Source organism: Carettochelys insculpta, chromosome 13 (assembly GCF_033958435.1).
Source record: "Carettochelys insculpta isolate YL-2023 chromosome 13, ASM3395843v1, whole genome shotgun sequence".
Taxonomy (NCBI): Eukaryota; Metazoa; Chordata; order Testudines; family Carettochelyidae; genus Carettochelys; species Carettochelys insculpta.
In genome coordinates, this window is record NC_134149.1 from 29,682,945 (window position 1) to 29,709,258 (window position 26,314).

At 43.0% G+C, this 26,314-nt stretch overlaps 1 protein-coding gene across 3 annotated transcripts in view; it reads right to left on the reverse strand.

Annotated features, from left to right (window-relative positions):
* HDX (highly divergent homeobox) overlaps nucleotides 1–26,314 on the reverse strand; it is a 124,208-nt gene that overhangs the window by 60,931 nt on the left and 36,963 nt on the right. For all 3 annotated transcript variants that reach the window (XR_012647263.1, XR_012647262.1, XM_075007603.1), the window contains exon 4: nucleotides 18,317–18,370. Coding sequence is in view for 1 of the 3 variants with exons in the window: in XM_075007603.1 (XP_074863704.1) it covers nucleotides 18,317–18,370 (54 nt within the window). In the remaining 2 variants the exon portion in view is untranslated. The remainder of the gene's footprint in view (nucleotides 1–18,316; nucleotides 18,371–26,314) is intronic.

The window sequence follows — 26,314 nt, forward strand, 5'->3', positions numbered from 1 at the left end:
CTGGACTTATATATTTGAAATAGAGTTCTATGTCTCTGAAGTTTTCAAATAAGAAGTTATTGAAACGTTAATTTTAAAAGGAATCATCAAAATGAATGGAACTAAAATTATTGCTAAGATATTTTCATCCATTATCTACCACTTTAGTTAAGAAAAGTCTCTACTGTTTCGCCCTTTTTTAAATAAATGCTTACATCATTCAAAGAACTTTGGCCTCTTTCATGCTAAATTAATATGAAATAGGTGTGCCAAAACAGTTTTCTAGAAAAATGTCCTGTTTAGACTGATTATGTAATTCAACTGTTTCATATACTGCAGCCCAGGACCAGGTGGTTGCCAGATATTCAAATGCTCTGGATAATAGAGAGGTATACCTAGCAATGGGCTTGTCTACACTACCACCTTCCTTCGAAGGAAGGATGGTAATTAGGGTGTCGGCAGTTTACTAATAAAGTGCTGCAGTGCATATGCAGCACTTCGTTAAGCAAATTCCCCCTCACGGCAACTTCGAAGTTTTAAACTTCGAAGTACCGGCTTGCGTCTAGCCACGGCTCACCCACCGGTACTTCGAAGTGCCAGGGCAACTTTGACGTTCCTTTACTCCTCAAAATTCGAAGTCCCTTTACTCCTCACCGCAGCACTTCATTAGTAAACTCCCAACACCTTAATAACCATCCTTCCTTCGAAGGAAGGTGGTAGTGTAGACAAGCCCAATGTGTAACACTAAAGAAAAACAAATTAGATATTAAGAAACAAACAACTGTATGCAGTGTACTTTATTTACCAACAGTAGTATTATACACTGTAAACTTACTGTATTTGTTGTATTTATATTTACTTTTACTATACTGTACTTATGGAAAATGTAAAAAAAATTTACTTTTGGTTAAAATGCTGGTTATTTGAGCGTTCTGGATAACAGAATGCTGGATATGAAAGATTTTACTGTATTGTGTAGTATTAACATATTACCAATATAATAACATACACCGTATTTCCTTGCTATGTACAGTTACATCCACCTAGGTATAATCAGTTCAGAAGCATTCTTTACATTCTGTCATTCAGAAATGAAAGGGAGGAGGAATGCCTCACCCTAAAGGTTTTGAGACATGCCTTAAGGGCTCTGCAAACATCTGAACTGTTCCATTTTCCCTCCTATGGGCTTACTGCCCCTTTTAATAGTTGCTAGAGTAGGGTATTTTGGTTTCTACAAACGGCTATAGGTGTTGCGCCTCCTCAATCTGCAAGGTTGGAACAGCTAGAAGGATAAGGGACAACCCAGTGACTGAAGTGGGAGAAATACTGAAAATAAAAGTGCATGATGGAAGGGGGACCAGAGGTATATGAATGATTCATGAAAAACATTGATGTAAGTAGATAGCTCATAACAAGTTCAACTTCTAGGCTGACTTTAAAAAAAAAAACAAAAAAAAAAAACAGCTCCCTGGTAAATGATAAAGTAGTACTATAGCTGCATCTACTTCTGGGGATACCACAAGAACCTGCTGCAGCTATCTATCACTCAGGTAACTCTACGTGGTCTTTCCCAGTGAGTTTGCCAACAGCAGAGGAGAGGGAACCAGGATTTGTGGATTGCCTAAGTGCCTGGATCTTTTGGCTGGTGGAGAAAAATCCCTGGGAACAAACCACACATCTATCGTTCAACAGAAGGATTCAGTTAATGACCATTGTTTCACTTTCTCACTCCTAACTCCTAGTGCTCATTGAGGGCAGAGAAGAGGGAAGCCACTACTGTATCTGAGAGAGGAGGGTGGTGGACAAAGGGAAGCCTCTAGGAGATAAATCAGAGCAAGCCAACTCCAAGTTGTACTAACATTAAAAATCCAGTTTAGATATCTAGTTCTCAATGTTTCATGATATTCTAGGAAAACAGATCTCTTGACACAAGGGAACAGAGCAATACGGCATCTTTTTCAAGGTGAAAATGCACATTACACAGCCACTGCTAGATAGGACAGGTTCTGCTGCTAAAATTAAGCCACCTAATATTATCTACTCCTAATGTTATGTCAGCATTCTATCACCCATCCACACAGTACATAGCTATGGCAAATATCCACAATGGTGTTAGCAGGGGTTAATTTTGCTGTGATGTGTGTGGTGTGAAGAAGTGGGGAGCAGAGCTAAAGTTGCAGTGCACAATATAGTGTGAGAACAGCAGGATAATTCCAGAGGGAGGGACAAGATAAAAAGCACAGAAGTTAAGTTCTGTTAAGTCAGCTAACTTCTAAATTCCTGATTTTTATGGGTTTGAGTCAGGTAGGTTTGCTACACATGCAACCTAACTACTTGCAATAATGTGTTTTAAAATATGAACAACTGGAAGATTTACCAGGTGTTGCTCAGGTCCTCCAGGACAGGGGGATGGGGAGGGGTGGAGGAGTCAGGGCAGGGGGCTGGGAGGTATGGGAGGGTTCAGGGAAGGTGAGGAGGTAGGGCATGGGAGAGGGACTTTGGGGGGAGGGGGACAAAAATTGGGGGCAACCCTGGGCAGTGGGATCCACACTGTTCAACTGGTAGTGTTCCACGATGCCTGGCCATCAGCTGCTCCGTACTCTGGGGATGTTGGCGGCCTGCTTGCTTGCACCCATGATCGTTTTGGAGTACAACCATCCCTCTTACCAGACTTCTTCCTTTCTGTTTGATGAGAACCAAATCACATTCCACCCATTGCATTGTCCTGGGACAACCAAACCCTCACCTTGCTTTAAGTTACGATAACAGGAAGCTGAATATTCAATTTGGAGTTCCTAGGTCATACCATTTAGGAGGAGTTTTTGAACAAAATGGACACACGGATGGACACACAGATTCACAAGCTCTCTCAAATATATAGTAGATTCATCAGGGAGTGTTAATGCACTTTCCCAGCAGAAGTAGTGGCAGACATTAACATTGTGCTCTTCTTCTGACAAATTAAAGATCATCATTCAGACCAAGTACACGTCTTAATTTTTTACATTAACAGAGAATATTTTAAAGTGATGAATGTCTCAGTGGCATTGATATTTCTCACAAGGCATTTTTTATAAACCTCTTTTGCAACCACAATAGCAGAGATGCGCAAGTCAATAAGACTCCAGTCTGCCTTAAGCAGAGTGTCTGGTTGCGTGTCAATGAAAGGAGAAGAGTAAAGATGGACGGACAAGTGAGACACAACATTTTGGAATTACCTCTTAGGGGCCATTACAACCTCACACTTGTCTATGATCCATGCTCCTGTGCTTAAACTTGTACAGCTAATGTTATCTCCTTTTGCCCTACCTATATGTATGGTGACTCATATATATATAAATGCCTATAATTGTTCTTACAGAATTTTTGTTAGAGAAATGAAATTACTGTAGTTCGCACCTTGTCATTGTCTGTGGTGCTTAACAGCAGAAACAAAGTACCTAGGAGGTTGCTGCCTGGAAGGGGAGCAGAGGGTAAGTGTGAAAAGGACTAAGTCAATGCAAATATGTCAAAGTAAAACTGGGAAAATGCTCTTTGTCAGCATTCCTACAGAAACCTTATTTTATCACTTACTGCTACCATGCAGAATTAATTTAAGACTATTTTGGTTTTACTTCCTTGTCAGAAATAAACACTAGTCTTTAAGGTGCCATGACCCAAACAACATTTTGCTATATTTACATGTCAAATTTTAAATTACGTTTTAAATTACTACTGTACCTCTCATTCAAGAGCAAGTACAAGGAAAAACACGCTGATACTCTCATTCAGTATCATCATCAGCATCTCGTCTAGATGACTCGTTAGGGCAATTGTTCTGTAGTTCTTGCATTCCAACACACTTCCTTTCTTGTGTGTCGTCTCTAGCATAGATCTCATCCAGTCCCTAGGTGCCTTCCCTTCTTTCCACACTATATTACATAGTTGATGTATTTCCTGAATCATCCTTTCTCCACCGTATTTGATCATCTCTCCTGTGATCTTATTTCCAGAACTTTTGTTGTTCTTTAGTCATTTCACTGCTTTTCTACTTTCTCCTTTGAAGTATCGGTCTCACTCTTGATGCTTGGCAGAAATCTCTCTTTCAGTTCTTCGATCAGTCTCTCTGAGACACTTGGGTCCAACTGCGCTTTGTACAGATTGGTGCAATACATTGTCCATTGCTGCACAACCCTCTCCTTGTTCATGAGCACCTCGTCGTTCTCATCTCTGACTGCCTTCTTCTTTGGCTGCCATTTCCTATAAATATTCATAATTATCTTATACACCTCTCTGGTCTTACATTCGCCGTAATACCTCTATATATCTTCATACTGCTCCTCTAACAATTTTGCCTTATCCATTTTGGCTAGTTTCCTTACCCCATTGCATTTCATTCTATATTGCTGTTCCACACTGTTGGAAACATCCCTTCTGATCAATAATGCTCTCTTCACTTGGACCAACTTCAGTGTCTCCTGCTTAATCCACTTCTTATTGACCATCTCTTCTTCAGGAACCATCTGCTCAATTGCCTCTTTTACTGTCGTGGCTCCCTTCAACTTTCTTTTCTAGGTCTTTTGCTGTGTCTGCATTCCTGATCTTCTCTTCAAGCACTGCGCTGTACGCATTCCTTAATTCTTCCTATCCACATGTGTTTCTTAAACCGTGTCTTACACTTCCTCTTGAGTTTCATCTTGATGTTTGCGATCACTAGACTGTGGTCAGAGCCTATACCTGCCCCTTGGAAAGTTTGGCACTACTGTACTGATGTTACCCACCTTTTCTTATCAAGATCATGTCTACCATGTTCTTGGACTTCCCGTAATTTGATCGCCATGCCCACTTCCTTCAGTTCTTTTGTTGGACTCTCATGTTGCAGATCACCATCTTGTGCTCCGTAGCAAACTCTAGTAGTTTCTTGCCTCGTTCATTTCTTTCTCCATATCCAAACTTTCCCATATCTCTCTCCCAACCTTCGTTATCTGTTCCAACCTTCGTGTTCCAATCTCCTCCAATGACCAACATGTCTCTCTTTGGTATCTCCTCCAGCATCTTTCTCAAGTCTTTATAGAATAACTCGAACTCTTCGTCCGTACTGTCCAGTGTGGGTGCATACACCTGAATGACCGAGATATTGAATGGTTTCACTTCGAATCTTGCTACCATCGTTCTCGCACTCACCGGTTTGTATCCTAACAATGGTCCTTCAACTCTTTTGCTAAGAAGGAATCCAACTCCCGCCTCATGCTTTGTTTCATTTGCTGACCAAATGACTTTGCAAACACACATCTCTCCTGATGCCATCTAATGCATCTCCACCAGTCATAGTATACTGCATTGGTATCTCTCCATCTCCTTTTGAACCAGCTCTAACTTTCCAGACACATACAGTGTTCAGATGTTCCATGTTCCAATTGATAGTATATGTGTTACTTGTAATCTTCTTGTGTAAGTGTAAGTGTAAGTGTAAGTGACTTGGGTGGTGTTGGAGTCGTACAGAGTGGACAGCAGACTGATACGGTTGTTGAAGGATATCAATGACAATGCAGAGGCAGTGGTGAGAATGTGCAGAGTTGGGAAGTTGATTTAGAACAAGTAGCAGTATGAGACAAGGAGATCCGATAATGCTGAGTATCTTCATCACACACCTAGAAAGATTGATGGACAAGATCAATGAAGAGACAGATCAATGAAGAGAATCAACGATTTGAGGTTCGTGGATTATATAGTTATCATAAAGTAAGATGAAGAGGAACTAGCAAGAACAGTGCAGGTGCAAAATAAGAAAGGGAAGTGGTACGGACTGATTATGAACATCAGTAAAATGAAAACAATGGTATATGGAGATAAAGAAGTAGAAAGTAATATCAGCATAGATGGGATTGAACATACAGAAGGTCACGTATCTAGAGAGCATTATCTAGACTGCAACAAGTAAATAGCAACTAGAATAGTGAAAGCAAGAGCAAGTTTGAAGGGGATGGATAAGACCTGGAAAAGCAAAGCAATTAGCTTAGGAATGAAGCTGAGCATCTTGAAAATGTGTGTATTCATCAGCATGTTGTACAGATGTGAGACATGGGTGATAACGAAAGATTCAAAGAGAAGGATATTGGCATTCGAGAAAAGAGTTGTTGTAGAAAGAATCTGAGAATAGGATGGATGCAGAAGGTCACAAAACGAGGAGTTATATAGGAAGAGAACCTACTGCAGAAGGTAATTCAACGAAAGCTACAGCTATTCGGGCATATCTGCAAAATGAACAAAAAGTCAAGACCCTGCTACTCAGCACAACGGATCATTCAAATAGGAGAGGAAGACCCCACAGAGAATGGACAGATGATGTACTAGACTGGTACAGAAAGCTACTCTACAGAAACTAAGCCACTCCACACTGGACAGGGAAAGATTGCAGGAAATAGTGAGGGAGGCATCGGACACCAATGGGCACTGAGCCCATGGTTGTTGGATGATGGATGATATTAAATCATTAGAATTTTAAATATCCGTGTGATAATTTCTGGATATTGTATATAGTAACTTTCGTAAAAAAGCAGATGTTTTCACCTAAAAACTACCATTTACCCAACGTGCTTTATTTAAACTAGACTACATTCACATTTATTGCCTCTGAAATTCACTGTAATACATCATATTAAACCCCATGCCCCCCCCGGCAACTAAAATATGCATTTCATTATTTCACCCAAAATATATACGTGGTAATTTAGATACCTTGCTATTTTTTAAAAATAAACCCTACTTCATTCTGATGTAGAGATCAAACCTATATCTGAGTCATCCATGCCCAGGCCCCCTCACTTTACAGGAGACTTGCCAGAAATATGTTCAGAATGAGAGAGAAGGTAATCTCCAGCCCTCAGAGCAACCCTCATCAGGCCACTTTGGATAAAGTGGGTAACAGCAGCTCTGATGCTTCTTATTGATGTGGATTGGCTTTAATCCACATTTGGTTTCCCACATAGGCTGGGTCTACACGAGCCCCTTCCTTTCGAAAGGGTTGTGTTAATGAGCGGGTTTGAAAGATGTTAATGAGGCACTGCAATGACTATGCAGCACCTCATTAGCATAATGGCAGCCGCGGCGATTCGAAAGTGCGTCTTTTCGAACCGCACGCCACCCGCGGAGATGGGACCTTCCGAAAGGACAGCCCCCCCCAGGTTTTGAAAGCCCTTCTTCCTATCTGGTGTTAGGAAGAAGGGCTTTTGAAAACTCGGGGGGGTGTCCTTTCGGAAGGTCTCGTCTCCATGGGCAGCATGCAATTCGAAAAGCCACACTTTCGAATCGCTGCGGCTACCCATTATGCTAATGAGGTGCTGCATATTCACTGCAGAGCCTCATTCGCATCTTTCAAACCCGCTCATTAACACGCCCCTTTCGAAAGGAAGGGGCTCGTGTAGACACAAGGATAGGGTCCTGAACTTGAAGATCTGATAGTATATTTATCATTTCCATTTCCACTTCTGAAATCCCAGAATAACGAAAGGGCTGACCGAGGCAATATCTGAACCAACAGAGATTATCTCTGAAAAATCATGGAAGACAGGAAGGATTCCAGAAGACTGGAGAAGGACAAATGTATTACCCAATTATAAAATGGGAAATAATGACCCAGGGAATTAAAGACCAGCCAGAAACCCACAAAGATAATGAAGCAAATAATTAAATCAATTTGCAAACATCTGGAAGAAAATAATGTGATTTGTCAAGAACATATTGTGTCAAATGAAGCTGGTAGCCTTCTTTTAGGGTACATCTACACAGCAGCTTTATTTCAAAATAAGCCATTCCAGAAGAGCTAATCTGGAATAGTTTATTTCAAAATAATACAGCTACACACAAAATCCATTTCAAAATAACACTTAGCTATTTTGAAAAACAGCATCTACGCACATAGAGCCTATTTCAAAATAGAGCCATTGGAGGCACTATGACTCATTTCAAGACAGGGTCTATTCCCTGTCTAAACAGCACCTATTTTGAAACAGCTATTTCAAAATAGGCACTATTCCTCAGAGACTGAGGTTTACCAATTTCAAAATAAGCAAACTGCTATTTCGAAATTATTTGAAACTGTGCAGACACTAGGATAATTATTTTGCTGTATAGACCTACCCTTACAGAGTAACAAGCCTTGTGGATAGGAGGGACGCAGAAGGCGTGGTATATCTTAACGTGAACAGAGAAACTGATACTGTCTTACATGACCTCCTCATAAACAAACTAGGGGAGTGTTTCTGAAATGGTGTTCAGAGGAACCCAGGGGTTCCCAAAAGAGAACATAAGGGTTCTACGAGAAAATTCCATTATAATACCATTTTATAATTAAAAATAATATTAAAGCATTCATTAATTTTATTAAAAACAATTTTCGTTTGCATTTGCCATAAGTGTCCCTGTGTAATGCCAACTTAGCCAGAGAATGGAGACAATGATGTCACTATGAAGTGCTGCCCATGCAGTCAGTGGTGTGATCACCTGTTATATATCCTCATAAATCCCCATACCTGCTTTGAGGGAGCATGATTTATTTTGGGGAAGCTTATGTCAAAAATATTCAGTTTTATCAAGATGTGCAATTTGTTAGTTGTTAATCTTTGCCAGCACCTACTCTCAAATTATGCAGCAACAAAAACAAAAAATAGAGAAATTGACTGAATGCTGCGCCAGATATTTGAATCCAACTTTCCAGTATTAAACCAAATATAAAAAGAATTTGCCAAGGAAAGAAGAAAAACCACTGATTGCCAATATAATGCATATTAGTTTTCTGAGCTTTATTTTTTGTACACATTAAATGTGTTTTTTGTTTTTAAATATGTGCAATTAAACTAAAATGTTGATCCCATGACCTTGTTTAGCATTTGTTTATTATTACTTAATTATTGCTCTTGTTAAAATTGTTAATCCTTACTTATTTAGGGTCTACCTTTTTGGCTCCATATTAGGGGTTCTACAAAATTCCTTGGAGTTTAAACAGGTTCTGTGGCCAAATAAAATTGGGAAACACCGAACTAGGGAAATGCAACCTGCTTGGAGCTCTTATAAGATGGGTGCAAAACTAGTTGGAAAATCATTCCCAGACAGTAGTTATCAATGATTCACAATCTTGCTGGAAGTGCATAATGAGTGGCGTCCCACAGTGATCAATTCTGAGTTCAGTATCTTCTTCACTGATTTAGATAATGATACATATAGAGAGTTCACCTATAAAATATGCCGATACCAACTTGAGAAAAGGAGCAAGTGCTTTGAATGATAACATAAGAAACATCAAAAATTATCTGGGACAGACTGGAGAAATGGTCTAAAATAAACAGGATGAAGTTCCATAATGACAAATGCAAAGTACACCATTTAGGAGGAACAATCCAGTTCCATACATACAAAAATTGGAAATGTCAGCCAAGAAAGGAATAGTGTGGAAAGGGATCTAAAGGTTACAAAGGACTTCAATATTTTGTCCTTTTCTTGAATCTCACTAGATTACAGTTGACATTGTGAAATTGAGAGATTATGTGAAAAATAAGAAATTGCTGTCATCCATTAATCTAGCAATCCTTCAGCAGTCTAAAACAGTTCACAAAGAATCTTCAACTGCACTGATACAAGCTATTTAACATAAATTAATAGGCAAACAATCAAAGCTCTTAAACAGCAGTCTTGGCACACTATTGTATTTCCAAAGCAGATTTATAGTTATGAAATAAATTAAAAAATTATGGATCTAAATCAAACACATTTATTTCCCGTATATGCCAAATTAATCTAAAACCCAAGATTTCATTTTATATAAATTAAACAAAACCAAACAAAACAAAACCAAACCAATACAATTATATTTTAAAGCTCATTTAAAGAATTAAGATTTAGGAGAACAAGAATTTCCTGAAATTAGTTTGAAAGAAATGTAAACTGTAGATTAAAAGTTCTGAGGGAGCTCACTAGGACTGGCCTTCACTGCTCTTTCCATTAGCAGGGCTTTGTTCAATAAAATAAATAAATAAATAAATAAACAAACAAAGAAACAAACAAACAAACAAAACAAAGCCCTATTCCGCATTTCTAAAGCGCTGTACTGGCTCAGTTGTTTGTACTGACATCAGTCTAACTAAAATTATTTTACAGCTGAAATATGCTGCATGCTTACAACGGAGGGAGTACACCTAATAGTGACTTTAAAGTACCACACTGTTTCTGAAACTGTTGTAAAGTATCCCAACATCTGTAAAACACATTCGCTTCTTTCTGTACTTAGCAGTAATGAAAGCCAAAGCCAGGATATACTGACAAGCCAAACCCACAACATAATAGAACCTCTTCAACTTTCTGTGGGCCACAAATCCCACTTTAAAAATAAATAAATAAATACATTTTAGATGAAAAGTGAATGCCAACCCCGCAGTTCTGTTCAGTATACCTCACCATCAACCTTGTGACACTTGGCTCCACCAGGGACTGTAACTCCATTTGTCACAGTGCTACCTCCAGGAAACAACCAGGTTTCTGAGACCACTACACAAAACTAATCCATCTTGATATTGCATACATAATATAGAACTTGACTATTTCTGCGGAAAGTGACGCCAGACAAAATATGTGCACTTCCAGTAGTTGGAAATCAGGAGAAAAGAGTTTTTGTTTAATTCAGAGAATTATGATTTTTAAGTATGTGCATTCACATGCATGCACGCACACGGCCAGCATGAGCTCAGGAGCCTGAGGACTCTTCACCTCTGCAATGTTAGTTAGAAGTATAACTTGACTACTGCCCCTAACCAGATTCCCACTCATGCATACTCATTCCATCATAGTACTGCTGACTGACCAAGAATGGGGCCATCTTGTTGTAGGCACTGTACAAAATACAGGGAGAGCTTGAGTCCTGTTAATGATGCAGCTACTCTGTGCTGCTCATATTACCACTTTGTGCTGCTCAGATGTTGTTTTGAAGTCGTGCCATGCTCATTTGAGCTAAGGAAACTTGCGAGTAGTTAACTGAAGAATAGATAACTCGAACTAACATTGCAGTAGAGACAAACCCTGAAGCAAAAACATTCTTGTGACGAGAGTAATTAAGAAATGAAATGTGTTTATTAAGCCATGTCTGAGATAAATGGTCTGAGGAAATTTCCTACTATAGTGGCTAGTGGCCACTATGGAAATGAGCCGGCTCAATTCTGAGTTAAATACTTACTCTATGTGGGAACATTTGCTGCAGTCAAATTGGATGGCTCAGTATCAGCAAATAGTCAAATGCTTACATCTCTTTTGTACAAAGTGAAGGATTGGGCCCGGAGTCAAGGTGGGAAGGGGGCCTGGCTCCCCAGCCTAAAAGGGGTGGGACTACAGGAAGAAGGTACTGAAGGTTGGAGGTTCTGAAGTTAACGGAATCATATAAAATACTCAGATTGTTTGTAACTTCCATTTATCAGAGGTGATGGCATGCCAACTGTTGTAGAAGGGAAAGAGATGGTGACTGAATTATTTGAGAGATTTAGCTGGAACAGGAGAGAGAGAGCAATTTTTCAAACCTTGATTAATTCCTCATATGTGTTATTAGATTGAGGAAGTTGGGATGATGTGTTCTGCTGTGGTTTGTAGTGATCATATGCTCTTTGTAGTTGTTGTGCCTATGCAGAATAATGTGGTCTAGAATATGGTTGGTACCTACATTTGTCATCATCTTGGTGCTCGCATGTGAATATCAAGGGAGTGAAGTGTGACCCTGGAGTCTTTCATAGGTGTGGAGGACCTCACTGGATGTTTAATGCAAAGAGCTTCTTTCCATCAAAAGGGAAAGACATCCTCTTTGGATTGTACCTCTCGTGGGAAGGTGGAAGAAATAAACCACAATGCTCATCTTTTGACTACTACTGTCACTATGGATCTTGCATCTGTGTCAGTGCTACTGAGAGCAGCCTGGAGAGTGGTGTGTGAAATTGTATGGCACTCCACTATTACAGCTTTAAACACTTGGATTGTTGTGTGTCTGGGATGTCGTTAACAGAGCAGTTGAATTTCGAATAATTTTTGTGGTCTTATTTACTGAATAGGGCTGTATAACTGGCCACCCTAAATTGCACAGTGGAGGAAATGTAAACTTCCCAGCCAAATTAGACAAGTCTTTTACTATTCCAATCTGAAAGGATAGAGCGGTAGTATTTCTGCTTGCTTTTGTTCAGCAGCTTCCATAGCTAAGGAATTTGGGGCAGGCAGGGCGAATAGAAATTCTGAACCACTGAGTGGGGGGTGGGTGGGAGGAGAAAGGTTAGTCACAGCCCCATAGATGAGGTAGAAACACCAGACAACCAAAACAAATGGCCCAGAGCTCATGCATGTTGATGTGCAGAGATAGCTCCTCCACTGTCCACAATGCCTGAGCAGTGAGATGCTCCAGGTGAGCATCCCAGCCTCAAGCTGACACTTCTGTGAACAGTGACACAGTGGGCTGAAGAGCATGAAAGAGAACCCCTATGAGGATGTTCAGTGAGCACAGCCACTAGTGGACAGTGTTGGAGACATGGCAGGGCAGAGTCATGACCATGTCTAGGCTGTCCCAGCCAGGACGATACACCAAGGTGAAGCACACCTGGAGAGGACAGAGATGGAGCCTGGCAAAGTGTAGGCTGCCATGTACCCCAGCAGCCAGAAGCACGTGCGGACTGCAGCAATGGGAAACCCAGAGAGGGGACACAGGAGCTGAACAAGAGCTTGGTAGCGCTGACTGGGGAGAAATGCCCTGGGGTGCATGGCATCCAGAACTGCCCCGATGAATTCTGTGAGCTGAGTAGGTGTCAGCTATGACTTTGCCCTGTTTGCCCATGACAGCAAGCTCTGTTTGTGTAGTTCGTCTGATGAATACCATGTGTGACTGCACTCAGTTTTCAGACCAACCTTGGAGGAGCCAGCCATACACCTGGATACCATGACAGCGGAGGGAGGTGGCCACCACTGTTGTGAATTTGGTACACACACTGGGGGCTGTAGGCAGCCTGAAGTGGAGGGCTGTAAATTGAAGGTGAAGGGGGCCCACTGTGAAGCAGAGATACCACCAGTACAAGGGATAGATGGAAATGTGGAAATAAGCTTCCTTTAGATTGAGAGCAGTTCTGGATCCAGAGAGAGGATAATGGTGCCCAGAGACATCACCTGGCACTCATGGACACCATAAACTTTGTTAAGCTCTCTGAGGTCCTGGATGGGTTGCAACTCACCACTCCCCTTTAGAAACAGAAAGTAGTGGGAGCAGAATCCACTGCCCCTTTACATAGGGGGCAGCTCCTCTACTGCCCCTAAGTCCGCAAAAGACAACCTCTCTGAAGAGGAGTTGCTTGTGAGAAGGGTGCCTGAAGAGGGATGGATCGGGCAGGGGACAGGAGGGTGGAATGGAGTGAAACGGAATGGCATATCCCAATGATATAGTTCTGAGGACCTACCGGTCTGATGTAAGGGCCAACAAGTCCTGGAGGAACAGTCTGTTCAGAAATGGCAGGGCAGGATCTACTGGTGCAGGTACTCCAGTCTCAAATGCACCATTAAAAAGGAGGATTCTGATTGCCCACAACCAGCCTGATAATGATGACAGGGAGACTGGCGATGGGAGTAATGGCCCTTGCACTGGTGGAAGTCCAAGTGCCCATGAGGTTGAAAGGGTCTGGACTGCTGCTGGTGCTGCTGAGGCTGTAGCTTGAAAGGGCTTCTGCTGCATAGCTGGCATGTGCATGCCTAAGGACTTTAGGGCACTGTGAGAGTCCTCGAGGCTGTGGAGGTGGGTGTCAGTCTGTTGAGTGAACAACCCCCAGGCAGTCAAAAGGAAGCCCCTGGATTTTCTGCTGGACCTCTGGAGGGAGCCCGAAAAGTAAAAGATAAGCCACCCTGCACATGGCTATGCTCGAGGCAATAGGGAAAACTGCAGTCACCCATATTGAGAGCCAAATAAACAGGTGTGGGACACCACCTGCCCTCCTGCATAGTGGCCAAGAACCCCTCCCTCAAAGTCCTCAGGTAGAGCTTTTTTGAACTTAAGGACCACAGCCCAGAAGTCATACTTATAGCGGCTGAGGATGACCACCTGATGAGCCACCCAAAGCATAAGGTCCACAATTGAATAGACCTTGTGACCAAAGAGGTCTTAGTGTTTAGCATCTTTGGACTTTGGGGCTGCAGAAGATGGACCTCGACAGTCTGGCCCATGAGGGTCCTGACAAGAGGAGACAGACCAGTCCAGGGAATAGGACTGAGTACCCAAACAGGACGTGGTGCAACCTGTGCTGGATGCATTTTAGAACCTGAAGATGAGCATCGAGGAGATGACATCAGGACTGGCAAGGCAGAGCAGGAAGCATAACATGCCAAAGGTCTGGAATCAGATGCACCCACAGCAGAGGCCCTGGACAGAGAACAGGCCCACGTTAAGTGGGCTGGACAAGGATGTGAAAGCGTCCAGCACTGTGAGTTGGAATGGCAATGCCTCGGATGGCCATGCTGAGACTCGGCATGGACCCGAATAGTTGGGCCACTGGGCAATGGCACCTGGACAGGCACAGTCAAAAGTGCAGGCTTACCCCTGAATACTCACTGAGGGGCAGGTGCATCAGTATGCACTGGGGAACTCATCTCTGAGACCTTGAGCTGTCCAGCAGATATCAGGGGTCGATGAAGGATCAAGTGGCACTGGAGTATCTCTGGGCAAGTTTAAGAGGATAGGGTGTGTTGCACGGATGCAGAGATATCAGGATCTTGGGCCCCAGGAGCATCCAGTACTTTCCGTGCTGAGGATGGGGCTATTGACGCAGTAGGTGCTGCCAGTTTAGGCATCTTGGAAGCATGCACGAGAGAGTGAGAATGGTGCTGCGGTGACCGTTTCAAGTGAGTGGAACCCTCTTCTGGGCACCAAACCCAGAGCCTAGGATAGTGTTTTGTGCACCAAGGACAGAGGTGTGGAGCTTCTGGTGCGGTGGTTGGAGGGTCGACTCCATGAGGAGTTGCTGGAGTCTAAAGTCACACTCCCGGCAAGTCTGGGGCTCAAAACCTTTACAGATTCCCTTAAGGCTCAAAACACGTACAGATACAGCACTTACCTGTTTGATGAGCTCCACCCAAATGATGTAGGTAGGAATCATGAGGGTCACTCACTGGCATAGACTTTCAGCAATTAGCACACTGCTTAAACTCCTGGGATTTTTTTATTCCCTTAATCCCCACAGGGGAAAACATCAGAAGGCAAGAGACCTTCCTTATCCAACAAACAGTGAAGACCAAAACCAAAGGTTATGCTAAACACAGCTATTTATAACTATTTGCACAGAAAGAGCTAGGGACCTGTGGTGTAGCAACAGGTACTACACTATACAACAGAACAGCTACCACGGGGGTAAGAAGAGAACTGAGGGGCACTGGGTCAGTGCGGTCATATATAGGCTTCTCAAAGGCGCTACTCCAAGGGGCTCCCCAGCTGAAACCTGGGCAGTATTTGCTAGGGAAGACCCTTCCAACAGTTGAGCATTCAGGCTTGTACACACAACTAGAATAGATATGAGCAAGCACTTGAAGAACATAATGTTTGCTATCTGCTCTTTTGCAGGCAGGTGTAGTAGTGGTTAGTATTCCCCAAATAGTTTTGTCTGGGTCCATAATGGCTGGACTAATTGGCAATGCAATTTTAGAGGATGTCACCAATTGAAGGATTTCTGTTAACTCATGCTGGTTTTCTAGAACTTCAAGGGTCACATTGAGCTCTGCAGCCACCCTTCTGAAGGGATCCTGAAAATGTGTGAAGTTGTCTGCTGCCATAGGAGCTGGTGGCATTTGCAGGAGAAAATTCATTAGTGTCTGGAGAGGACTCTGCTGCTGGTTGCACCTGAGAGGGAGTTGTTTCATCTTGACCCTGTGTAGACGATTGGTGGGGTTGAAGAGATTAGCTACGTGGCACGTTATGATGCTGTTTACTGGAGGGATGTCTCCATGGGCTCAAGTATTGACAAAGTTCAGGGTATGGAATAGGAGGTCTCACCTGTGGCTGATGGTAAAATGGAGGAAAATCTCTGGCATGCGATGATCTAAGATCAGTGGTGAGCAAACTTTTTACACTGGGCCCTGCTTTTTGTCCCTGCAATTAGCCACCCCTTTCCCCCCCAACCTGTCTAATAAAATCCAAACCAACAGAAATTTCTGTTGTGTTCATATTAAAAACAAACAAAACCCCATCTATCCTTTTGGCATGTACCAGTCTATGTGAAGCAGCAACATAAACAGCAATGGTGCACGCACAATGCACATGATAGGAGAGAGGATACTCATTATACAGTTGGAAGCAAAAAACATTTGAGGAGTCACCTTCTCCAGCCCTCCCAGGAACCTATTAAAGCAAAAAATTTACTCTGTTTGAAGAGCTCTCCCAACTCCAGAAGTCCCAAGTAGTTCATGTTGCTTTTTCAAGAGCCCGATCCAGATTAGGAGGGTGGGAAGAAAAAAAAAATCATAATCACAGCTCCCTGCTGTTTAAAGAGCGCCCCCACCCCGGTCCCTTTTCCAGCCCCTCCCAGGCAGCCTTTTAAAATAAACAAAAGAACTGAACAAGAGATCAATGTAATTGCCCTTTTTAAAAAAAAAAAAAAAAACTGGACTCTCTTGGGAAGCTGAAACAAGGAGTGGCTGTGCTGGTAAAAGCTTACCCCCAACTCAGCTGCCTCTGCAAAATATGAGAGGGGGGTGGGGGGGACCAGAAATGACAACAGAGACTGCAGGGAGCAGGGAGGTGGGCAGCTGAACCAAGAGAAGCTGCAGGGAGGCAATGAAGGGCTCCTGCAGGTTGCGGAGGTACTGGAAATGAAGCTGGCCCTCTGCCGGCAGGGAGGTAGGTAGCTCAGCACATGAGCACAGAACAGTTGTGCACAGAAGCTACGGGGAGGCAGCGAAGGGCCCCTGTGGGGAGGAGGAGGAGCAGATTGTGCAGCATCCCCCTTTTGAAATTTCACACCCCCTAGTTTGCACAGCACTATCTAGGCCATGACAGTGCCAATGGAATTAGCGGGTCAGTGGGAGGGGAGGAGGGGAAAAACTGCTTCAGTGTTGTCCTATTCCTCACTGTAAAAATGGTCAGGAGATAAGTGATGGTACAAGTGCTTGTGTACTTGGCACCAACCTTCTTCCAGGATGAGAGAGTTAAGGTTTGGGGATACAAGGAGGTTCCACTGGTGGATGAATTGTGGTGCTTGTGTGTACAGTGCTGTAGCATGCTGTACTCCGGTCAGTGGGTGTGATCAGGTGCTAATAGGAGTGAAGGGGCCACAAGCACCACTGGGCAGCGACATAGGTCTTGTATATGACAGCAGTGTGGCTCATATTGCACTCTTGACGCCAGATGGTGCTGCTGAAAATGAGGTAGGCAACTTTGAGCATTTTACCTCAGCACTGGAGTGGTCTGGACTAGCAGTATTAGCAGTGCTGGATGTCTCAGGCACATTGTATGTCCTTAGTCTTGATAAGGCTTTCACTATTTGCACTAAATTATTCAGTGGTTGCCTAATGGCTGGGAAAGGCTTCTGAGGCTAAGAAAATGTGCAAGTTTTGAAGTTTTCTTCTCCTTAGCTGTGTGAGTCATAGAATGGGCCATGGAAGATTCGGTGCCAGGGTCTGAGGCTGGATGAAGGGACTTTTCTCTAAGGATGACTTTTAAACTTACATGCCTGTCTTTTCATGCCATTGCCTTTAACTTACTGCAGTGGGTGCACTTCTGAGGAACATGAGCATCCCACAGGCAGCAGACACATTGTGAGTGCCTGTTCAATATAGGGATAATGTTATTACAGTACATATAATGCATGAGTCAGGCATCCTATCTATCAATAGGGAAAAACAGGGAAAGATTTTTTTTTAAGGTAAGATCAACTGGAGTAACAAAAACCTTGTCCAAGGAAACAGAAACACCTACACCATCTATCTAAAAGTTAACAAAGAAGTTAAAGGTCCCCCACCCCAATAAGGAACACTGCAGAGCTCCATCTGTTGCTGTGGGGGTAGAGAAGGAACTGACTGGAGTGGGAGAGGGGTAGTGCATGCACCATGCCAGGGCACCAAGGATGTGCAAGCTGGGCACCATGCCTACAGAGCCCATGAGGATATTGCTCAAAAAGCCTCCAAATCAACAGGGCAGCAAACTCTGAGACCTTTTGGGGAACACCCAGAGTATCTCTCAAAGAACAGAAAGTTTCTGTTTTATCAAATATTGGAAATGGCATTTTTCTAGAAGTCATTTAAAAAAAAAAACTTCTCATGTATTTCCATGCCTTTACTTCACCCCCATTTGGACCTTCAAGTGAAATGTACTTACTGCTCTTTTTCTGGAACATCCTGTAATCCAAGGCACGGTAAGGTTTCCTGAAATCTGGGGAAACAAAAAAAAGAGGAAAGATTATCTATAAGGCACATGCTCAGATTGCCGGTATGGCAAATACTACTATCTAGAGAGTTTTTGCATGAGTTGGATAAAGTAAGCAAGCTTTAAGCATGTGTGCTCATTGTGGTAAGTATCTACAAACATGAGTGCAGATCTAAATGCCTTTCCTTCCTTATTAAGGAAAATGCTTGCAACATTTTCAAGAGGGAACATAAGAATGGCTAGACTGGGTCAGGCCAAAAGGTCCATCGACGCCCAGTATCCAGTCTTCTAACAGGGCCCAATACCAGATGCCCCAGAGGAAGTGAACAGAACAAGTAACCACTAAGTGATCCCTCTCCTGTCATCCATTTCCAGCCTCTGACAAACAGATGCTACAGACACCATTCCGACCCATTCTAGTAATAAGTATTGATGGACCTAACACCCATGAACTAATCTAATTCTTCACCTTGGGACAAATTTAGTTTGTGTTACTCATCTGAGTAGCCTGACTAATGTGGGACTGTTTTGACATGGTAGGTGAGCACAGCTGCTCTTACTGAGCTGAAGTTTCAGGATTAATTCTGTATTGTATTATAGCAGCATTTTTAAAAAATGATGTGGAAATCAAAACCTGAAGGGGTGGATAACATGGCGCCCACAAGACTCAAGGCGGACACCATAGCTGGAGCACCAGCAGGCTTGTGCCACTGTGGGGGAGATGTGGGGGGGAGGAATCCCAAGCCTCATGTGCACGATTCAAGCAAGATACAGGAGCTGCCTTCTCTGCATGCCAAAACCCTTCCTGCACTCTCCCTCCCTCATCCCACACCAATCCTACATACCCCTTCCAAACCCTTTCCTCCCCCCCATACCCCTGTACCACCCTGCTCCTGTGCTCTACCTCTTCCTCAGATGCCACATTGCCCCCCCCCACCAAGCACTGAACCCCTCATTTCTGGACACCCTCCAGAGCCTGGGGGGGCCCCCACAAAATCAACTAGCCTCAGTTGGGGAATTCATCTATGAGGATGGAGGCTTTTCTGCTTCTCACTTGCATGTGACCAACTGACTTTTCTGTAAATGTATGGCCCTGACTCTAAAAAAGGATTCCCCACCCTTGCCTTACTGAAAGCATACAAAATTTATTTTGTAAAACTCACTAAAATACATATTTATTATGATCAGTAGACCAGATCTACAGAAATAGAACAATATCCTAAATCAACAACCAGCCAATCTCTTATTAATAAAAATGACCATGATCCAGACTGCTGCTGAGCTCTTACTATTATCATGGAGGTACAAGGGGTTAGCACCTCTTCAGATTAGGCCCAAAGGGAGATCTGCACAAGGACTATGAGTAGAATATGGTCCTTCATCATAAGTACTAGTTTAGGGACGATTTTCCAACTCAGTTACATGAGGACAACTTTCATTTACTGCAGTGGAAGACACCCAAGTGTTACTCAGTGCAGAATATGACCTTTAATAAATCACTTCTAGAATAAGTGCCACTTCTGTCTTTGCATATGCAATGAGGAGATGTACCGTTACCCACTTTGAATGCACAATTACTGTAACTGCAAGTTAGGCAAAGTTATACACCCAAATTATTTTAACAGTTCTTTCTAAAGCATCATTGTCAGTTTTCAGAAGTAACACCTTGACAAGATGGAAGTGAGTCAAAATTTGGAAAATATTTGCTTTAGGCTAACACCGAGTTACACTAATGCATTCAGATGGTTGTATCTGGGCAACTATGAAACCTAGAGTTTTGAAATGACAACTTGAATTCTGCACCATTTGATGTTATCTTGGACGCTAGATCAATAGATAGAAGTAGACTGAATCTGGCTCATCAGCCAAGGGCACAAAAATCACTCACAAAACCAAACCCTCCAATTTTATCGGTTACGTGTGCTGCTCTTCATATAATGTTCATGGACATTAATAAGTAAACCAGATCCAAAACAGTCAGTTTTCAGCATCAAACTTTACTAGATAGCAGGAATTTACACTTTAGAGTCATAAGTCATCATTTGCAGGGGAGCTCTCCTCTTGACCACTGCAGATTTCCATCAATGTTCCCTTTACTTTTTTCCATCCATGTGAGGAATAAATATTTATGTGCACTGAGGAATGTGTGAATGTGCACCACCAGCAGAAACAAAAAACCTAGCGGTGAGCACTCTGTGAATCAACTGGAAGGCATATGAATCTCTCTAGTGGCCATGCAAGTATCCTACCCATCCAAACATGCATTTGTTTACATCAAAACTGAAGTTACTTCTTCGTCTCTTTGACTCAAACATGCAGGGTGTGAAACAAAATTCTACGCTGGTTTTGGCTTCTGGTACAAGCATCTTTATGATGAGACAAACAATTCGTTTAATAAAAACAAGAAAAGAAAACCATCAGATTTAACTCACCTATTTCAAAATATGGTAAATATAAAATACTTCCCCTTCTTTGTATTATATTCATCATTAAAATAATTTACATATCAAAAATATATCTTTCACCCCTAAATGTTTACCTTTGTACTTTCTACCTAAAACACTTCTGTACAGAAAAACACCCTTCAAGATTCTTCAAGAATACTGTTTAGCCAGTCATCACCTAGCTTGATCAGGACATTCTCTCACTTTGGACCACAAAAGGGACAGGATTATATTTGTAATATTTAAAAAACCCCAGCAGGTGTCCTGGAACTCCCCCACATACCTCTTCCTCAAGAGGTTCTGCCTCTTCTCTTTCCCTGAGGCCTCACCCCATTTGCTCTTCTTCCCCCTGCCTTCCCTCACTGTTTTTCCCCTCTCCTCTCCCCTTGGCCTGGGTTTGGAGGGACCCGCTCGCAGAGCCAAGACTGGAAGATGCAATTGTCCAACCCAGGGAGCAAACAGCCCCTGCTGAGTAAAGGCAGGTACGGGTGATGATCATCTTGGTACCTCCCCACTTGCAGTAACTGGACTTAGGGGATACGGTCAATAGATCTGACTGGCTACTGTCAGGTCCGCTTCTCACACAAACTTTCTGGTCAAAACCCTGACACCTGACCATCGTATAAGTGGAAGGAAACAGGCAGAATCAGTACCATTCTGTGGTTGCTGCATGCATGTACTGGACTTTTCATAGTTTTCACAGATTCTAAGGCCAAAAGGGATCATTGTGTGTATTTAGTCTAACCTTCTGTATAGAACAAGTGAAAGAATTTCCCCAAAATAATTATAAGAAAGTATCTCTTTTTCTTTATTTCAAAATTGGCAGTAATGGAGAATCTACCACAATCTGTTGCAAATTGTATAAATGATTAATTACTCTCACCATTAAGATAGCAGCAATGTTTACATTTACACACTGTTTGCAGTTTGTTAGGCAGGGTTTTCCATTTACAAAATAGGGTGAAAAAAATCTAGCATTGAAGAACTATATATATGCACACACACATATATTTAATATTTGCACACAAATTCATTATAACATAGCTTTAAGACACTACACCAAGCAAGCACATGACATCTGTGCTTATGCATGTGATGAATAGGTTTTAACTCACAAAAGCTTATGCCCAAATAAATCTGATAGTCTTTAAGGTGCCAAAGGACTCCTTGTTGTTACTGCTTATGTGATTTACATTAATTTTTGGAGGCTGGACTGCACCACTTATCATAGAAGCATAGAATTCCAGAGCTGGAAGAGGCCCCAGGAGGTCACCTAGTCCAGCCACCTGCCCAAAGCAGGGCCAACCCTAATAAAATCACTCCAGGCATGACTATGTCAATACAGGACTTAAAAACCTCTATGGACAGAGATGCCTCCACCTCTCTCAGTAATGCATTCCAGTGCTTCACCACCCTCCTGGTGAAATAGTTTTTCCTAATATCCAACCTACACCTCTCCCTCTTTAACTTCAGACCACTGCTCCTTGTTCTACCGTCTGTCACCATTGAGAACAGTCTCTCTCCATCCTCTTTAGAGCCCCCTTTCAGTAAGGCAAAGGCTGCTATAAAATCACCCCTCAGTCTTCTCTTCTGCAAACTAAATAAGCCCAAATCTCTCAGCCTCTCCTCATAGGTCATGTACTCCAGCCCCCTAATCATTTTTGTTGCCCTCCACTAAACCCTCTCCAATGTGTCCACATCCTTTCTATACGGAGTGGGGGGGGCGGGGGGGGCGGAGAACTGGATGCAATACTCCAAATGTGGCCTCACCTGTGCTGAGTAGAGGGGAACAATAAACTTCCCTAGATTGGCTGGAAATGCTTCTCTTAATACACCCTAATATGTCATTAGCCTTCGTGGCTACTAGGGCACACTTTTGACTCATATCCAGCCTCACATCAACCATAATCCCCAGATCCTTTTCTGCTGAACTGCTATTTCGCCAATTAGGTCCCAGCTTGTAAAAGTGCTTGGGATTCTTCCACCCCAAGTGCAGGACTCTGCACTTCTTCTTGATGAACCCCATCAAATTTCTTCTGGCCCACTCTTCCAACTTGTGTAGGTCACTCTGGACCCTATCCCTACCTTCAGGTGTATTTACTTGACCCCTTAGCTTAGAGCAATCTGCAAATTTGCTCATGGTGCAATCTATCCACTCACTCAGGTCATTAATAAAGATGTTGAACGGTAACAGCCTTAGAACTGATCCTTGGAGCACTCCACTTGAAATGGACCACCAACCAGACACTGAGCCTTCGACCACTTCCTGTTGGGCCATCCATCAAGCCAGTTCTCTATCCATCTTACAGTCTACGTATGCAATTCATACTTGCTTAACTTATGGGCAAGAATGTTTTGGGAGACCATAGCAAAAGCTTTGCTAAAGTTAAGGTATACCACATCCACTGACTTTCCCATGCCCACAGAGCTAGTTACCTCATCATAGAAGCTAATCGGATTAGTCAGGCATGACTTGCCCTTGGTGAATCCACTTTGACTACTCTTGATCACTTTCCCTTCTTCCATGTGCTCCAAAATGGATTCCTTGAGGATCCCCTCCATGGTTTTTCTAGGGATTGAGGTATGGCTGACTGGTCTATAGTTCCCTGGATCATCCTTCTTTCCTTCTTTAAACATGGGCACTACATTTGCATTTTTCCAACCCCTGGGAAAGTGGCATTAAGAACTGCCCCGATGAACTCTATGCACTGAGTAGGGATTTCCAAGAACTTTGATGGTTTGAGCAGTAGGCCACGCCTGCCCAGAGCCCATCTGATGACCACCACCTGAGCCTGCACCTAACTAGAAGGTCAGCCCCAGAGGAGCCAGTCATCCACATATGGGTGGATTTGGACACCACGATGGCAGAGGAAGGTGGCCAAAACTGCCACACATTTGGTAAACACCCTGGGAGGTGCAGGAATCCCAAAAGGGAGGTGCAGATGGCCCAACACAGAACCTGAGGTACTGCCAGCATCAGGGGTGGACAGAAATGTGGAAGTAAGCATCCTTTAGGTCGAGAGCAGTGTACCAATCCCCCTGGATCCAGAAAGGAAATGACACCCATGATGACATGTGAAACAACAAACTTGTTGAGGAGCAAAGGGACTTTGAAGTTGCCCAGGCACTTAGCTGCCCGGAGGGTTAGCCATGACTACACGCGAGCTGGCACTTAGAAGTTTAAAATTTCGGAGTTGCCACAGAGAGAATTAGCTTAATGAAGTGCTGCATATATAGTGCAGCACTTCATTAATAATCTCCCGACACCCTACTTACCATCATCCCTTCTAAGTAGGGAAGTTGTGTAGACAAGCCCAATGTAAGTAAGAGTACCGGAACCCCACCCTACATTAAACAAAGAAATTTGAATACATCAATAAAATAAAAATTTATAGTTACTAAAAACTGTCTTAATTCACATACATCAAGTTAGACAACAAAAGACCCCACATATTTTTTTTTTAAATCAGAACACAAAGCACCACTCTCTATAAACAGGTGTTGTTGGCAATTTTAGGCTATGGTTAATTTCAAATTAATCTAGAATTTCTTTCTGTCTTGACATTTTCATGTGTTCCACAACTCCACATAAGAAAAACAAAGTCAGACCACTTTTTTTTCCCCCCAAGAAGAATGTAAAAAACATAATCCATACTTGCCATGTCACTAAATAAATTGATAGCTTTACAACTAACATTTTAGAAAGGTATCCCAGCTTTTATACCTGACTGCAATATCTTGCCTTTTCCATGTACAAACAGGGTTAAATTACTCACAGCACAGCACAAGATTAATAATAATGTTTCCCAACAAGCAAGCAAACCATGCTCATTTAAATTTAACAAAATGAAATTCTAACATTTTCTCCAAAGAAGCTTAAATATATGATTTCACTTTTTCCCCTGCCCTCATTAAAAGGCTTTAATTCGGCCCTGCAAGTCATGCAACTTGGTAAAATGACATTAAAGTCGTCCCTCAAGTTACGCGAGGGTTGTGTTTCCACCCACCCTCACATAATTCAAATTTCACTTCAGTTGGCGGGGGGGAGGGGGGAATTTTTCCCCAGCAGAACACAAATTCTGCAGCTGGGGAACGGGCAGGAGCAGCTCCTTTTGAAAGGAGGGGGGTGCTGGGCCGGAGCCACGGGGGCTGGGGAGGGTTTGAACCAGGGCCACCGGGGGGCGGGGAAGCAGGATTTTGAGCTCCACTTAACTCACGTTTATGCAAGTTAAGCTCAACTCAAAATAGCACATATTGGCTACGTCTACATGTGAAGCCTACATCGAAGTAGCCTATTTCGATGTGGCGACATCGAAATAGGCTATTTCGATGAATAACATCTACACGTCCTCCAGGGCTGGCAACGTCGATGTTCAACATCGACGTTGCGCAGCACCACATCGAAATAGGCGCTGCAAGGGAACGTCTACACGCCAAAGTAGCACACATCGAAATAAGGGTGCCAGGAACAGCTGCAGACAGGGTCACAGGGCAGACTCAACAGCAAGCTGCTCCCTTAAAGGGCCCCTCCCAGACACAGTTGCACTAAGCAGCACAAGATACACAGAGCCGACAACTGGTTGCAGACCCTGTGCATACAGCATGGATCCCCAGCTGCAGCAGCAGCAGCCAGAAGCCCTGGGCTAAGGACTGCTGCACACGGTGACCATAGAGCCCCACAGGGGCTGGAGAGAGAGCGTCTCTCAACCCCTCAGCTGATGGCTGCCATGGTGGACCCCGCTATTTCGAAGTTGCGGGACACGCAACAACTACACGGTCCCTACTTCGACGTTGAACGTCGAAGTAGGGCGCTATTCCCATCCCCTCATGGGGTTAGCGGCTTCGATGTCTCGCCGCCTAACGTCGATGTTAACATCGAAATAGCGCCCAACAAGTGTAGCCGTGACGGGCGCTATTTCGAAGTTAGTGCCGCTACTTCGAAGTAGCGTGCACGTGTAAACACAGCTATTGAGGGATTACTGTAATTAAATTTCAAATGGGGAGGTTATAAACTAATTGTTAATTAGATATCCCACCAATGTTTAACAGTAACGGATTCATCAAGACACAAACCATATACTTCTTGCTCTCAATCACTATCTGTTACAATAATGGAGAAAACAATTCAGTAACTCAAGCTTCATGGCTACGTCTACACTAGAAGCATCTGTGGACCGAAATTACTGTTGACAGGGAAATCTCAACAGAACGTCTGTCAACAGATTGTTATGCCTCAAATTTTTGAGGGATAACACTGTTGATGCAAATGCAGAGTTCGGTTGAGACTCTTTTGACAGAATGCTTTACGTATGTAGAAGCTCCCTCCTGAGTTATGTTGACAGAAGGCCTCTTCTGTTGACAACACTCTCTAGTGTAGACACAGTCCATGTGTTTCTGAATCTGAAGGATTTCCTGGGAATTTAACAGTAAGTATATTCACTCCCAGGGCAATAATTATATTATACTCAAGCAATAATATTAACAGGAAATGGCTGCATATGCTAGA